At 38.3% G+C, this 17,834-nt stretch overlaps 1 protein-coding gene across 1 annotated transcript in view; it reads right to left on the minus strand.

Moving 5' to 3' along the window:
* LOC147316116 (protocadherin-15-like) overlaps positions 1–17,834 on the minus strand; it is a 181,365-nt gene that overhangs the window by 77,619 nt on the left and 85,912 nt on the right. Inside the window, exons 13-17 of the mRNA XM_086259324.1 lie at positions 16,565–16,699; positions 8,157–8,306; positions 6,052–6,245; positions 4,299–4,431; positions 4,005–4,084 (exon numbers count right to left, since the gene is read on the minus strand). Of these exons, the coding sequence (XP_086115450.1) occupies positions 4,005–4,084; positions 4,299–4,431; positions 6,052–6,245; positions 8,157–8,306; positions 16,565–16,699 (692 nt within the window). The remainder of the gene's footprint in view (positions 1–4,004; positions 4,085–4,298; positions 4,432–6,051; positions 6,246–8,156; positions 8,307–16,564; positions 16,700–17,834) is intronic.

The following is a 17,834-nucleotide window of genomic DNA, read 5'->3' on the forward strand; positions in this document are numbered from 1 at the left end:
AGACCAAAGAGCTTTCGAAGGACACCAGGAAAAGTATTGTAGACCTGCACCAGACTGGGAAGAGTGAATCTACAATAGGCAAGCAGCTTGGTGTGAAAAAATCAACTGTGGGAGCAATCATCAGAAAATGGAAGACATACAAGACCACTGATAATCTCCCTCGATCTGGGGCTCCACGCAAGATCTCATCCCGTGGGGTCAAAATGTTCATGAGAACGGTGAGCAAAGATCCCAGAACCACACGGGGGGACCTGGTGAATGACCTGCAGAGAGCTGGGACCAAAGTAACAAAGGTCACCATCAGTAACACACTACAACGGCAGGGAATCAAATCCCGCAGTGCCAGACGTGTTCCGCTGCTGAAGCCAGTGCATGTCCAGGCCCGTCTGAAGTTTGCCAGAGAGCACATGGATGATACAGCAGAGGATTGGGAGAATGTCATGTGGTCAGATGAAACCAAAGTAGAACTTTTTGGTATAAACTCAACTCGTCGTGTTTGGAGGAAGAAGAATACTGAGTTGCATCCCAAGAACACCATACCTACTGTGAAGCATGGGGGTGGAAACATCATGCTATGGGGCTGTTTTTCTGCCAAGGGGACAGGACGACTGATCCGTGTTAAGGACAGAATGAATGGGGCCATGTATCGTGAGATTTTGAGCCAAAACCTCCTTCCATCAGTGAGAACTTTGAAGATGAAACGAGGCTGGGTCTTCCAACATGACAATGATCCAGAACACACCGCCCGGGCAACAAAGGAGTGGCTCCGTAAGAAGCATTTGAAAGTCCTGGAGTGGCCTAGCCAGTCTCCAGACCTCAACCCCATAGAAAATCTGTGGCGGGAGTTGAAAGTCCGTGTTGCTCGGCGACAGCCCCAAAACATCACTGCTCTCGAGAAGATCTGCATGGAGGAATGGGCCAAAATACCAGCTACTGTGTGTGCAAACCTGGTAAAGACCTATAGTAAACGTTTGACCTCTGTTATTGCCAACAAAGGTTATGTTACAAAGTATTGAGTTGTATTTTTGTTATTGACCAAATACTTATTTTCCACCCTGATTTACGAATAAATTCTTTACAAATCCTACCATGTGGATTCATGGATTTTTTTTTTTCACATTCTGTCTCTCACAGTTGAAGTGTACCTCTGGTGCAAATTACTGACCTCTGTCATCATTTTAGGTGGGGGAACTTGCACAATCGGTGGCTGACTAAATACTTTTTTGCCCCACTGGATTAAGAAAGGGTGACAGGAGAAAAGACTGAGGAAAGCCAAATTAAACAAGTACTGGACTGAAAATCAGTAGCAAAGGGTCTTATTAAGCGATGAATCCAAATTTAAATTTTTTGGTTTATATGTACAGAAGTTGTCAGGAAAGTTGTACAACAGTGAGTGCTTGCAGCTATCTGTAAAACATGGCGGAGGCTCAGTTATGGTTTAGGGCTACATTTCAGGTAGTGATGTTGGGGATCTTGCTAAAATCAATAGAATGATGAACACAGAAAAATACCTTATAGCTAACACAAACCCTGGAACACTGTCAGGCATGGACTGGCATCTCCAGAGCCCGGACCTCAATGTTATTGAAGCAGCGCAGCATCATTTTGATAGAATTTTTGCCTAAGTTGAGCTGAGGACAGTTCAGGCTTTGTTTAGGAGTAAAGATTGGTCATGCCAATATTAACTGAACAAGCTAGTTAGGATTTGATAAAACTGTATGTTTTTTAAATAAATTACTGCTAAAACTTTCCAATTTTTCCGACAAACTATGATGAATGAGAGGTGGCTCAAAACTTGCACAATGTTGTATTTAAAACTGAGTCTGATTACCATATTGTGCCCAATGTTAGTTTCACTGGACAGTAAAAAAAGAAAAAGAAAAAAAGAGTAATTTCACTTGAACCCCTTTTAATTTTGGTTTCAATTTCACTTTGAAGCAACACACTGAGCTGCCAACTAGAACACACTGCAAGTATCAAAGCTGGCATAGCCTCCAGGTTAGGTTTTTATGACTCTGAGAAACTACAAAAAGAGAACTGACTTCAAAGACGATGCTGTAATCAAACAAAAGTAGGCAGGGTCAGAGTACTCAAAGTAGCATCAAGATCTGCAGACTGAAAACCCACGATAAAATTTATATGACGAATATTGTTGTAGCTAATTAAATACTGATATTTGAGTTTTTGTGCATGTTATTTGACAGCGATATACTGGCCCAAATGTAAGACAATCTCAAACACTGATGCTTAAAGGATTTATGATCAAAGCAATATGCACCGAGACAGAAATTTTACATTTGAAATCAACTCGTCCGTTCTTTCTAGTGGAAAATCTAGACATAACAGTAAGTGAATATGAAGCATTTCCACCTCCTTTAGGGGTCTCTGCCCCATTTATAAGAAAGTTCTTACTGGAGGGCTCATTATTCATACAAGCTGGATTGAGCCAGCCTCCTATGTAGCCTGTTATCTGAACATGCAGCAATGCAAAAATCTCTTCACTGAATCAAATCTGAGTTCTGAGGGTTGAAAAATTAGAGTGTGCAATACGCTCTGTACTGTAAATTGCACACTCGTCAGTTGTACTAATAATTTTTTTGATTCATCATGTGCTATATCAGCACTTGCTTGCATTTATTATACTGATAGCCTGGTGAAAGCCTGTGATGTGACTGTAACATTTTTAACACACAAAGAATGAGCTAAATGAAGATGTGTCTATTTATTTTAGCATGATTTCTGTCATATCTGGTTTAGGAGATTACAGTGCCAGTGGCAAAAATAGCGATCCCCTGCTATTTTGATTGTGTCACCATGTTTTTGCTTACCGTGACTAAACCACACAGCAAACGACTCTCTATAAAAACATACAATTTTAACACCGTGGAGCAAATTAAGAGTGGAGAAAAGGTGGCAATACAGTACTGCAACACACCTTGTCCTTACCTAGCTGGGAGGTTGAAAACGCAGACAAAATAAGCTTTAATCAATTAGTGAGACACATGTCTGGCAAGGCCCTGCATTTTCAGTCTCCCCATGTCTCGTCACTCCATATTTCTTGTTCGTTTATAGATGAGAAAAGCACTCAGCGCCCACAATATTTTATGCTTTTTGCTTGCTCCGTAGAAGTAGGTGAGTGAGTTTTTTGTATGCTAATGTTGAGATCTCTCCAAAACATGTTTGCTGTTTTATGATAATTTATTAGGAAACTGATTCTTGTGGACTGCGGCCTGATGGCTGAGCCATTGCCACCACACCAGCTCGCTGCTCCTTCAGTCAGATGAGCTAAAAACCTTTTCTAATTATTTTAGCCGACCTTGCTCTGCAAATTATGGAAGAAATATGCTGGCAAGGTGAGAACATGTGATCACAGCCTTTGTGGGGTTCAAAATGTCCAAAAACAACACTCTGAAGCTAGCAGTGAAGTGTTTTCCAATTCAAAATCTTCTAAACTAAAGATTGCATTCCTCAGTACAAATGCTAAACCAAGCAAGGTCTAAAGTATATAAGCAGAGTCTCTGGTTGAGAAATAGTCACCTCACTGAGCCTCAACTGGTAGCTTGAGCCAAACTGTGCTTCAGGCTGTCCTATTAGCACTTAATTTGTTTGCAGTTTTCTTCTGTATGGAATTGCCTTCATATCTTAAAATAACAAAACTCCAACAAACTCTTTGAAAAAAGTTCTCTCTCTATGAGAACATTTGACAGTATAATTAAAACCAATGAATGCCAAGTGAGCTTCTATATTCCTCCATCACAAGTGCACATCTGTCACTTCACTTTATCTTCCCATCCAAGTCATTTGCTGTGTCCATTGTTATTGTGAAAGCCGTCTTCAACGGTTGTCATACTATTTACAGTATGTATAGCCTTTGCACTCACAAAGCAATTAAAGCCTTCCATTAAGTTGCCATTTTTCTTGCAGATCACTGAGTAAATATATCCTCTAATATCAGCCTTATTGCTAAAAATCAAAAAGTCTGACACAATCCCATCTGGACTTACGTTTCAGTGAGGTTAAAGACCTTCTGGGAATCCCCGCTCAAAATGCGATACCTGATCGGATCGTTCTCTCTGTCTATGGCCTAGAGGGGAAAAAAGACAACAGGAGTCTGAAGGCCATATGCTGAAGGGTGCAAAACAGGACAGCTGAGCTAAAAGGATGCTGCACTGGAGTGAAAACAAGCATAGTGCAGGATGTGAAATGTCAGTTAAAAAAAAAAAATCTGTTGTCTAAAGTACAACATATACTGACACAGCAAAAGTCACAACGATGCCTTGTGTGAATTTGTGACTCACCTGCAGATTGAGCAGAATAGCTCCTATCCTCATAGCTTCACTGACTTCTAGGCTGTATGTCAGGAGAGGAAAGCGTGGTGGACTCTGATTGTTGGGTGGCAAAACCTCGATGTTGACTGTTGTGATGGAGCTCCTGGCAGAAATACAGACACCAACTGACTTTCAGCATTAGTTTCTACTTGACCAACTGTTGAGCTGTAATGACCTCTTGCCCATAGGGCAGTCAAATAGGTTAAATAAACACTGTATTTATTTTTTCTAAATACTTTGATTTAATTCTTAAAATGGATTAAACTTTTTTTTAGTATACTCATTACTCATCAATGACAAAGCAAAACAAAACATTTTTTTTTATTAATGTAATAAAATAAATACAATTTAATTTTATACTTGGTTGAAATACTTTTTTCCAAACTTGCTAGGAATTTCTCACATTATTATTGGCAAAACTGCTCAAACTCAACTAGGTTGGATCAATTTTATTTTATTTTATTTTTTACTGTATTAGATTTAGATCCAGACTCTGGCTGCCTATACTGTGTTGTTGACTTGATGGCCTTAGGGGATGAAATTGAGGCCCAATTATTCCTTGGTGGCTGTATCTAGGAAAACTGTTGGTGGTTCCAAACTTTTTCCATTTGATATTGACAGAGAATACCATGGCCCTGGGCAATTTCAATTTTTCATGTATCCTTCCTACATTTGTTCCTATACACAATCTTGTCTCAGGTTTACAGTCATATCTCTGTATTGGTTTTGTCTCTCACATCAGGTGTCAGACTATATATAGATATGTGAATGTCTTCTTTTAATTACAGCAAATACAGTCAATTCAAACTCAAGACATAGTCAATCATCAGTTAACAAATTAGCTAAAGAAAGAGTTGAAAGCAACTCAAACACAATGTAATGACACATCAAAGTTCACTTGTATTGAGCCTTTACTGCAGAAATGTAGAAAAGGAGTTTTGGTTGCACTGGTTTTTCTTTGTGGTTGACAATCTTATAATGAAAAGTGCATTAAGTCTCAAGATCAAGGCTCTAATGATTGCTTAAGTTCGTCCGCCTTCTTAGTTTTCATAGAAACAAAAGTGTAACTGATTTTAATTGTTTTTTTCCAACATGTCTTGTTGAACTGGTACTTAACTTTTACTTACTTTTACTAAGTAAAAGCCTAACTGTACTGAACATGAAGTCCTACGAGGAGTAATTTTGTCACCATGTTAACCAGTTGGTGAAATATCTCTATGACAACCTTTCTTTGACTTAATGAAATCAAAACAGAAACACATTACAGCCTCTTTCACAACATTGTGCAAATTGAGTGGCGCACTGAAACACTGAAATTCTTTCCCTTTGACAGCTCCAAGCACACATTTTAAAAAAAAGAAAAAAAAAGAAAAGGAAAAACTAAAAAGATAGTTTAACCACAATGAAGAAAAAGAATACATTCACTCAAAGTAGCTAGGCCAAATAATTATTTTTTCCATATTTCAGCCCCCAAAAAACTTTCTGGGTCATTTCAAGCAATGTTGTGAATTACAATGAGTTCATATTCAATTAGATAACACTGGCAAATCTATTCATCCAGATGGCTTCGGCTCTATGAAACTGCTTTTCATTCTGAAAGGAGAAACAAATCTGCCTTCTTTAAAAAAAACTAAGAAAAAGAAAAAAAAAAGGTACAGACATTAATCACAATAGCAAAACTGCTTCCATCAATGTAGAACTCTTCAATGTTCAAATAAATCACCTTCTCTGGGTCTCTGGTGCATTGTCTGAGGCCCTGACAGTGAGTGTGTAAGATCGCCCGACAGTTAAAGTGACACCAGGTGCCACGGTGATGCGTCCAGTGCGATTACTGATGATGAAATCTCCTTGGGCGCCAGCCAGTATCTCATAGGTCACCAAACCATTCAGCCCTTCATCTGCATCCGATGCTGTCAGCTGAGAGAAATTAGGGAGATAAAAAAAAAAGCTACACATTATACACACAGTGCCTTTACATTTTCCTCTTTTTCCCTTTGCTTTACACCTCCCAGAAATATGTTTACTAAACCAGTCAAGCAGAAACTATTTCTCAGTGGGTGGGGATTGTGGGTTAGGACCTGTTTAGCAAATAAGTTGCAGAGGTATTCCCAAATATAAATATTTGCTGGACAATATCATCTGCATTATGCTTATTTTTTTTTTTTTTTAACCTTTATCTATACAAGTAGTCCCACTGAGGCTAAATGTCTCACAAGAGACACCCGTTTCAGATGTTAAATGTTAAAATTACAACAATAAAAGAGAAATTGTCTATTGTTTACAGTACAGCCATATCAAAAAACAGTGATGATTTCACAAAATGATTTGTATGTGTTAAAGTCTGTGAAATGACAAATGCATAGAAAAGGGTCTGCATTTAAGTGAAATCAAATCTAAAGGATTTTGGTTTGTTTAACTTAATGATGAGCAAAGTTGCAAACTACTTTCACTACATTCAGCCTTTCATATAAAATATGGGGGGCTGTTGACAGACAGCTGACAAACATAGTTCTTTTGGCAAGTGTGATGGAAAAAATGATACGTAAATATATCATTTATTTCATGCTCCCATATCAAACAAATTAAGGAACCACCCTTTCCTTCAAGGAAAATTATTTAGGACATCCCGCTGCTTGTAAATACGAGCCCTCATAGTGTAGTTGGCTTCATATCTTTAGGGCCTTGAAACTTTAATCCAAGTTACCATGACCTCCTTTTCCATGCTCCTGTCGTTGGAGTAAGAGCTGTAGCATCAAATAAGCAGCAGAATCCTCAGGGGGCTTCAGCTCTCATAAATGGCTTATAAAAATCGGTTAAGCGGTCATACCAGGCACTCTGTGACCCCTGGCCTCATTTCAGGGAGGGTGAAACGGCTGTTTTTTAAAACCGATTAAACTTGACCTTTTCAATGTCTGACTTTTTTTTTTCTCTTTTGAGGAGAGGCCTTGCTGAGAGGACAGATCAGCTAAAAGATGAAAGAATCATGCTCCGACTATCAAATGAGACAATACAATGATAGAACTCTTACTCCTCTGTTGTAGCAAAATGAAGTTATGGTTCATGTTTTGAACAAGTCCTCTCCTATGGCATAAGTTTGAGCAAGCTGTAATTATGACCTCTAGTTAGCTTTTGAAGTTAAGCGACCTTCAGCGTCCTTTTAAATAAGCGCATGTAAATTATGAGCTGGTGTTGTCACCTTCACTGGAATCACAGTAATTTCCACAGGCTAACTAAATATTGCCTGAGCACTTTCTAACCAAGCTGTGTTTGTTCCTACCCAGAATGAAACAATGAATGAAAAATGTCCCTTTCAGTAATGCCTACACGAGTCTGCTCACCGTTTATCGTTTTCATGCACAGATGTTAGATTTGGTTAACTTAAGCATACACGCATAACAGAAAAGAGGGAAGTATATCATGACCTTTAAAACCACTACACTAATGAAATCAAAAACGAACAATGTTCCTAATCCATAAAGATAATCAAAATGGACTAAACAAACAAGGAGAAAATTGTGTTTTATAAGCAAAATACGTAAGCAGGGGGGTTAATTCACGGTCATCACGAGTGCCTTCCACTACGAATGAACCAAGCTTGTGCACTGAAGATATAGATAAAAGCATTGTCTGTGACTTGTCTGACAGGACTACAGATGAGATGAAGGGCACTATTCCAGCACAATGCACTGGATTGTTGTGGTTATTTGTTTTGAGCATGAAAGAACGTGCGTGAGAGGGATTCTGTGTGATGAGGAAAAAGATGGAGACGTAGCGCGGCGTGCTGGTGCAAGAGGAAAGAAGCAAAAGAATGATTGTTGGATTGATTACCTGTAGCACCGTCTCCCCCGGCTGCATGTTGGTGAAGACTTCAACACTGTAGGAGACCTCTCCAAATGTGGGGGTATTGTCATTGGCATCAATGACCAGGATGTTGACAGTTACTGGCCTGCTCTGCTGGACGCCATCTGACGCCACCATCTATAAACACAAGAAAGAGAAATACCTAATAAAGCGTACACAAGTGAAGTCCATTTTCCTCAGATAAATCATAGATAATTGATTATTTTATTCAACCTTAGGCTTTCACTATTTGATAAGCCTGTGTCAAATAACGTTTTTACGACCTCAACACCAGTGCTTACAGTTTTCCTTTGTATACATTCATTTTTCTTTCCCTTGACATTAGAAAAGTGCTTAGAGAAGAAAAGGGAGTGCTCGTCTGAAGCTGCCTAAAGGACAGATTGCAAACTGAACAAACCACATGTTTATTTGTCCCTGGCAGCTCTGATCTCCAGTACTTGGCGAGGTAGAAAGAAAATGGACTGAGCAGAGCAACAAGTGCAGTGTAGGAGAGGGTAGATCTAAACAACAACTGTTGCAGCAGCAAGAAATACATGTTTTGACGCTTTGCACTAAGCGTCAAAATTGAAATGACAAATCCTGCTGGTTATACTGTATATCAGGAGATTGCTTTTAGTAGCAGCTAAACACTCACAGTGAAGGTGTTGAACAGAAACAAATGATAACATATAGAAACGTGCTTTTCCATCCTATCAAACTGTGTTTCTGTTCTTGAGCCAGAACTGAGATGCCAAGAAGTTTTAGGGAGACAAGAAGGAAAGCAGATTTGGATTTACTGAGACAATCCATACTTATACATACTTATATAAATGTGTAAGTACTGACTTATGTAAACCATGTCATGCCTGACTAATATGTTTACTATGAGAAGTGGATTAAACTGATTCCAACTGAGGGGACCCATTTCCGAATGCAGAGGCCAGTAAAATAGACCAAAAAAACCTTAATGGGTTGATTGAAAAAAAAAAAACAAACCCAAAAAAACCCAAATTTAAATATATAAAAATAAGAATCCAAAAAGAAGAATGAGGACTAAGGTATAAAAATGAAGGGCAAATAACAACAAGAAAGACATGAATATATATTCGGTGTTGATTGTAAATGAAACACAGATGGGTTCCCAATAAAACTCATTGGAAATCTAACCTTCAAAGCAAACAAAGCAAACAAAAAGAAATAGCTTAAAAATTAATCAAATCTATCACAAAAGCTAAACATGAATAGAGCTTGCTTATTGCAAGAGAAACGAACTAGATAAACACACGTTCATATAATACTTTACAAAAATATGCACAAAAAGGTTTTTTTCCCTAAAATCTTGGATACTATCTATACCCTACATCTAGAGTACAGTTTAATATAAATTAGAGTAATAAATTTGTTAAATAAATTATCCCTGAGAAATACAAACACACACACATTAGTCAAAGAAGTGAATCAATATGTTTTTCAAGGTTAGGTAGAACGTTTTATAGATTCTGATAAACTCACATCCCCAAAAAAGTTTTAAAAGTGAAAAATGTAAAGCCTGTTGTGAGATCAGCCTGAGACATATCTACAAAGCTGAAAACCAAATACTCAAATACTACATAAATATTTAGCATTATCAATTTCAAACACGATAGAGGCAGACTCTATCAGATACTCTATGTTCAGATATTAAGGAGGAGGATCCTGATGGTAGGCAACAGTCCATTTGTTTCATCTTGGTTTCTCTTCCCAGGTCCCTGTTGGGGGCAGGGACTGGAACTGGATAATGAGAGGTCTGGAGTCATGTGTTCTTGGCTTGCACTATCCTCATTGCTGCTCAGAGACCGCACTGGTGGCACTCTCCTTGTCCACATAATTTTGATAGCTATTCGCCCACTTCTAAGAAGGCGGAAGATCTGAGAGGCACGGTAATGCTGGAAGAACACTGTGTTCCTGCCTGCGGTCTCTTAGGTGGTGCCAGGAGATACCAGCCATACGGTTCCTGTTGACTTGCTTCACAGAGCTTTGGCCTAATTTTTCAAACCCCCCCAAAATTAAGAATACCAATATCCCACTATGAACCTTTCACTAAAGTCCACAGGGATAGAAAACAGGGCTGTCCTGTGGTGCTCCTACTAGTCCATGACTACGTTTTCATCCCATGCCTTAGTCTGATCCAGAGGACTGGGTATAACCAACATTTCAAGGTATGTAGATGAATATCTACTGTATAGCTCTGTCAATAATTAAGCTTTATGGCAGGAATCAGAAAGTAAATCAAATTTTTTTCAAGAATATTTCCCTAAAGTAATGGTTTTTTTTAGTCTTATATAAGAGTGAGTTCCTTATTTGTGTTATCAGGCACAAAATTATGTTGTACTATGAGGGAAGACAGGAGCAAGGTTAATATAGCAAAATCTTTCTTCTGAACCTACAGTAAGAACAAAGCATTGAACAAAAGCAGTGTCTCGTGTGAGCTCTGGCTCATAATGTCTTTTGCACAACTAACATTAGGCAACAATTTGTCCACCACGGAGGACAATCCCAGGGTAGGTTGCTGTCAAAACAGCATTTATCTCACTGGTTGTGTGATGCAATCACACAGGCCTAGAGGCCACAGCCGTCCTTCATACTTCACATCTGCCTTATTCTCACCAACAACTCCTCAGACAAATGGGTGGTGCAAATATCTGCACAGTAGAATATTGGGCATCTTTGTGCATGGAGTTCTATCAGTGCACTACATCTGAGTCCTTCTGACTCCGTTTTAAGCATAATACACTGTGTTGACAAATCTGGCACCTTTCTGCATGTGTGAAGAGCTGTTCCTCTAATCTAATCTAATCATGGATTAGTCAGGTACATGGTGTGTAAAGTACTGCTGTCCTGCTGTAGCAGGTGTGTTGTCTAAATTTCATTCAGTTTATTTTCCACATCACAGGCCTGACTTATCCAAATGACAGCTTATACAGGGGTTAGCTAAGATGAAACAAGACTTATTAAGAGGTCTAAACCCAGATTCTGCTGTGGCAGATCGCCAAACCAAGAAGGTGCTGGATGCATTTTTTGACCCCAGACAGCCAGAAGAAGGGACATTATGGTACCTCTTATTAGAAATTCAATTCAATTCAAAGACACATTCCTGCCATACTGAATGTCTGAACTCATTAACAATTTAACAATTACAACACCACATAGAACAATAGTAGACAAAACTCTTAGCACCCTGTCACCTAAACTAAAATGTGTGTAACATGCATACCGTCCAGGTGGCAATAACAACTCCTCACGCATTCAAAAGCCACAATCTAACATGTTAATGTAACAGCTCAGACATGTTGCCACGTGATAAACCTTTGGATCAACAAAGACTAGACAAAGAAAAGTTAAAAAGACTTTTCCTTGGAGCACAAACCTCGCTTTCATTCTAAAGACTGAATTAAATCTTACTTCAAGTAAAAAAAAAGTTGCCAACAAAAAAAAAAAAGGGTTGACTTTTAGTGATTTTCTTTCATGGACCTTCCTATCAGTGTTATACAGACACAGGTGGACACTTCTATTCACCCCCCTCCTCTATTTCAGTCTTCTTATTTTCCCACTGTTTGTGTTCCTTGGATATATTCATTGTACCTCGATCAGCTCTTAAATACAAACTTGTAATATTTACACATATATATTTAATTTTTTTAATCTATTTTTTATAAGGCACCCAGGCACAATAGTGACAACATCACAGTAGTGGTTAACAGTGTATCTGTATAGTTAATTTTATTTATATAGTGCCAAATCACAACAAAGGTCGCCTCAATGCACTTTAAACTTATAATAGTCTTAATTTCATGATATGAATACTTCATGTACTACTCTACTATATCAGTGAGCAGATAAAAAACAGCTTTTCAGGAGCTTAAGTGAATTATATCTTTGGACATTCAGTGTACTGAATAGTGTACTGAGAGGAGACTTGTATTAACTTCATTTGTGAAACATAGAGCTTTAATTAACTACGCCACTGAAATGCATGCTGGGTAATGCTAGCTAGCCAAGCAGATCTAATGCTACCCGAGTAAAGACTGATAGAGGATGGAGAAAAAAAGACACAAAGATGGTCCAGAATATTTTGCTGCCAAAAGATGAGCTGTGTTTTCTAACCACAGAATCATTTGTGCCACAAACTTTAGAAAAATAAGTCCAAATGGAGTTCGTTATAAAGTTGCACTACAAAGCTCTGCTGTGGAAACATTAACACCAGTGAACCATATACTAAGTCTGCAGCAGAAAAACTGGCATTGAGCAAAACTGAAAAGCATAACAAGCAGCCTGTTACGTACTGATCTTACATTAAAGTTTGTATTTTATGTAGTCCTGACAGAAAAACAAATATAAGCCATTATAAATCTAAAATGAAATAACCACTTATGGAAATTATTACTATTAGTAATAATACTACAATTCATAAAGTGAACAAGAAAAAATATAAACAAAAGAAAACAAACCAAAAAAAAACAAAAAACTAACAAACCCCAAAACCCAGCATGATACAAAGTTTTATTCATACCATCCAGCATCACATCATAATATCTAAATTTAGCTCTAACAAGCCACTAGCATCGAATGCTTCCCTGAACCTCATCTATGTGGTAGTCGACATGGCAAGTCATGGCTCAAGTAGCTAGAGCCTCGAAGACTGGTTGGGCTGTCGACTTACCCCGTGGGTGTAGTGAACATGCTTGCCTTCTACTGAATCACACAGCCCTAGACTTAACGTGTGCTGCAGGTGTAACGAGTAAAAAGACAAACTGTGGTGCACACACGCTGCCAGTAGCCAGTGGCACATCCTACCTTTTTAATATAGCAAAGCAGTAGAAAAGGTGTGTCCATTAGAGTTACAGCAGCATCACTGTATCACTGTGCTACAGAATTGATTTTATTTGATATAGTTTATTATTATATTATTTAGAGTTTGGACAATTCGTACAAGCTTAATGTCTTGTCATTTTTCTCGTAATTCTTTTTAGGTAGTCTAATTCTCCAGACTTCTTCAAGGATATCCTAAAGTTCTTCTTTGGTGCTGACTGCCTTTTGTTTTATTTTCAGTTTCAATAATGTCGAGGTCCAAGCTCTGGAGAGGCCAAGCCATGATTGACGATGTTCCACTGTGTGTTTTTCTATCCAGGTATTCTTTTACTGCATTGGCAATGTGTTTGGGATCATTGTCATGCTGAAAAATGAAGCTGTTGCCAGTCAGATGCTTTTGGTATTGCACGATGGATGAAAATCCAACAATACTTTTCTGCATTCATAATTCCATCAATTTTGAAAAACTCCCCAATGCCACTGAATGAAATGCAGCTCACAACTGTGACAGAGTCTCCCCTGTCTTTTATAGATAGCTGCAGACACTCTCTGCTGACATTCTCCATATATTTTGACAACAATGAACAAAAAATTTGAAATTTGGATTTGTCACTCCATAAGACTAGTGGCCTCTGATTTTCAGTCAACTTTGTGTGTTCTCCTCTGTTTTCTGTCTTTAAGAATGCCTTCTTGACAGCCACCCTTCCACTAAGACCATTTCTGATGAGGCTTCGGCAAACAGTAGATGGACCAATTGAAGGGCCAGAAGTATCACTCAGGTCACGTGTCAGGTCTTTGCTGAATTTGTTCCTATTTTTCAAAGACATGACTTTGAGATACTACTCATCTGCTGTGGATAGTTTTTATGCCTGCCACTTCTCTTATCCTCCACTCGTCCAGTGCTCTTAAATTTTTAAGGGCACACTGCACACCATGCTGAGTTTCTGACTAATGGTCCTTCAGGAACTTGTTCATTCAAATGGTGTCACCTTTACTCTATTTCATAGATTCAAGAGAAGAAATGGGAACTTGAAGCGTTTTTGTGAGATGCTGCTAGTAACAAAGTGGTTAAACATGTAATTTAAAATACATTTTTATTAAGTTGTCTGTTATATGTAGATCTTTTTAAAAGAAAAGTATCTCTTTAAGTATTTTATTGTTGTTTTTAAATTACTGAGTGATTTATTGTCAAAATGGTCTAAAAATGGTCAGGTATAAGGACTTGGACTGAAAAAGACTGAAAAGCAGCCAATGTTAAAATAAAAACTTTCAAAAGACCCTCAGAAACCCTGGAGAACTACTGCTCAAGACCACTAAAAATACCAGCACCTGCCTGTGCAGTAGATGAACCTATGGTATAAATGTGATAATCCTAGGAGATTTTCAGAAACCCTGACCTCTGACCTTGAGGTGGAGATCAATGGGACTCAAACTTGTCTGAGATTTCAGTGGCAGCACCTATGGTATGAGTTTGAAAATTCCAGGTGATTTCTTGAGTTATCCCATCATAAGATTTTCAGAAAACTTGGCCACTGTCCTTGAGGTCAGAGATCACTGAGATTTGAATTACCGCATTAACAAACTTGGGTGTCTACGCCTGCTGGCCGGCGTGTGACGACAGTACCCCATCAGCCTTTGATGGCTGAGGGATAAAAAGCACAAGAAAGTCTGGCTCCTTAGAAGCAAAACATAATGAAAAGATTGGTGGTTCAAGACATTTGCACGGTACTGAATATTGTAATAACAGTACAACATAGCGCCCCGATAATCAGTGACATACATTATAATGTAATAAAAAAACATTAATTAAAAAATCAAACAGAAAATGAATAAATGAAGCTCACTAAAAAATATATCTCTAGAATTTATTCAAAACCTTTATAGCATTTAATATGCAACTTGTCTGTTCAAGTGAAGCGACATGAAGAGGATGTTACCAAAAGATAGCAGAACAACTGCTTCTAATGATCCGAGAAGGGAATTTCTCTCTTTTACATGTGATACTGAATAAAGACCTTTCTACAAAGCTGTGCCAAACATGGCTATCTAAAAAACGCAACACAATCAACCCACAACTGACAGCTTCTCAGCTTCTCTGTAAAGTGTTGTCAGAATGGATCTTGAGCTCAAAAGCATTCTTAGCACTTACCAGCTTTTAAGCTTCTCATATATCCAAACCAGAGAGAAACCAAAGAGGATAAATAAAGCTGAGCACACACAGCACAAAAGGGTCAACAACGCACACACATAATAAATAAAACATTCCTTCATATACCGCTGGTGCTGATGTCCAAAGCACTTTCACCAACTCAACCAAATCCAGCACTACACCAAAATCAACGGCACACAAAAGCATCCGAGTTCAAACTTCTGCGGTCCCCGGGGAAACATTTCCAGCAAGCTTGCTGTAGTATCACTGCTGGTTTGCTAATACCCCTGGATAAACAAGTTGCTACCTCTCTAAGCCAAAACACTTAAAATTGGTGAACCAGACTGCTAATGTGAAATTAATAACAATGAAAACATCAGATAAAACATAGCTGTGGAGCTCAGTGAGACTGAACCATTTCATATGATATACAAATTACAGGGTTCCAATAAATTTGAATGACTTGTATTGTGAGTCAAAGTCAAAAAGAAGAAAAGAAGAAACAAGAAAGCCAACATGGACAGTGCAAACAATATTTTGATTATGATCTGAGAGCCAGAAGTATTTTGTCTTGTTTTTACAGATTTAGGAAGTGGTGTGCAAGAAGGCCAAGAAAGACAAGAAAATAATTCAAACGCAAGTAACTTAAGGAGCTTATTCGTATACCATATACCTGACTACATTCAAGAGTAATAGAGAAATCTATAGCAAATAAAGAAGAACAAAGGTAATAGAGAAATAGCAAGAAGAGTACAGTTCTAGTACAATTCAACTTTTGGTGAAATACTAATAGTTAATGGGCAGATCATTACTTAATAACAGGATAATTCTACATGTATAGTTAATAACACTAAGCACACAAAAGATTAAAGATAATATACGAATGAATCATCAGTTTAACATTTCATGGCTATTTTCAAGTTTCAGAGTACAACTCTCTGTTAGAGTTTTCTGTATTTGCAGGATGTTTTTCTTGCTTCATGGATGATGTTAACCTGATCAATAAGCTACTTGATTTTGTTTCTGATTTATCTGGGATTTGCCACCCCTACAATGTTTCTCACATTACAGTTTCTGTGTATAGTATTAAAATCTATGCATTGTTACATAACATTAAAATAAACATGCACCACAAATCTTACTGAGCATACAAAACCGATATGCCTCTGGTCCACTGTTGGATGGAAATGTATAAGTGGACAAACTGCCTCACTTCACTGCTATGGGTCCACTAATAAAGGTCATATTGCTCTGGAAGTGTCAGGTCAGCTTTGTATCTCCAAGTGCCTCTTGGTACATGGCTAATCTTGAACTTCTATTTAAATACACAAAATGGAAGATGTGGGTCACAGTACTCGAGTGCAGTTGTGCAGATAGCTACACTGAGTTGTGGGCCTACCGTGAAAGTATAGACCATCTGCGTCTCCCGGTCCACAGGTTTGAGGAGCCTCAGGTAGCGGATTATCCCAGTTGGGGTCAGGCTGAAGATCATGGTGTAGTCATTCAGGGTAATCGTCACCATGGGGTCTTTTGTCTTCCGAAAGAAAGATATACAAAAAAAGAAACATGTTGCCATGGTGACATGACTGTTTCATAATTTATTTTTCGAAGGCCGCAGCTGTGGAGCTGAGAAACCTATCAAATGGTACATTTTGATCTGCCAAAGAGTTGGAAAAAGTAATCTGTTGGCAGGTCACCCATCTTTCTAGAGAAAATAGAGAAGAAGGCAATGAGCCCTAAACCAATGTCTTTTTAACATTAATGAAACACTCAAAGAACCCCACATCTTTATGAATGTGACTGTATCATGAAAGCAATAGAAAGGCGTCTTTACTAATTACTACACCTGTTCCTTTAGGGGGAAAAATTAAGCAGGCAGGATATGGGGTTTTCAGCTTTTGGTTTAAGGTTTCCAGATGAAAACAAAAAGCTTGAGAAACATTTTGAAAAAGAGTCATTTTGATAACGATCACTGCTGTGTTAATACAACTGTGGTCCACTGCTGCAAGTTGGCTTCGATTCACATCCATCAATGAGTCCTCTTAAGAGAGTTTGGTAAACATCGGGACTGGGTGGCTTATTGATTTTGTTATCTCTGTTTCCACTTTGATGTGTTAATCTTCTGCAAAGACTTGCTATGTATTGAAAGATGAACTAAAGGTAGTAATCATTTGTTTTAGCTGCGTGTCACTGTGCGAGTCTAACAGTGCAGTGAGTGAGTTAGAGTTCTCCACTGAGGTGGATGCACACATGCACGCACACTTTGTAAGCTGTCAAAGAAATGGTTAACACCCCACACGGAAGAATCAATTTGTAAAGTTTTGATTTTAGAAATGCAGAAACAGCAATCTGCACATTACAAAAGACACTCCAATCAAAGCAAAACACTCCAAACACACACTCCAATTCCAGTACAAAAGTCAGTACACAGCTTGATTGATGTACAACACACCAATCATTACAGGAGACCCGATTACCATTTAATTGATCATTTGTGCAATTCTGCAGTAAAAAGAGGAGGAATTCTGCAGGAAATAGAGTTTTTTTTTTCCAAATACAAAGCAGGATTATGAAGTTGGTAATTAGACGCTGAGAATGTCTCCAGCAGTGATCAGTGCTCTGAATGTATTCTTACTTTTCACACCATGATGCATGCATTAAAAGTAGGT

Source organism: Aulonocara sp. 'chitande type north' Nkhata Bay, linkage group LG13 (genome assembly GCF_057382095.1).
Source record: "Aulonocara sp. 'chitande type north' Nkhata Bay isolate Kocher_YH1m ecotype deep benthic linkage group LG13, A_spYH_male_GT1.1, whole genome shotgun sequence".
Taxonomy (NCBI): Eukaryota; Metazoa; Chordata; class Actinopteri; order Cichliformes; family Cichlidae; genus Aulonocara; species Aulonocara sp. 'chitande type north' Nkhata Bay.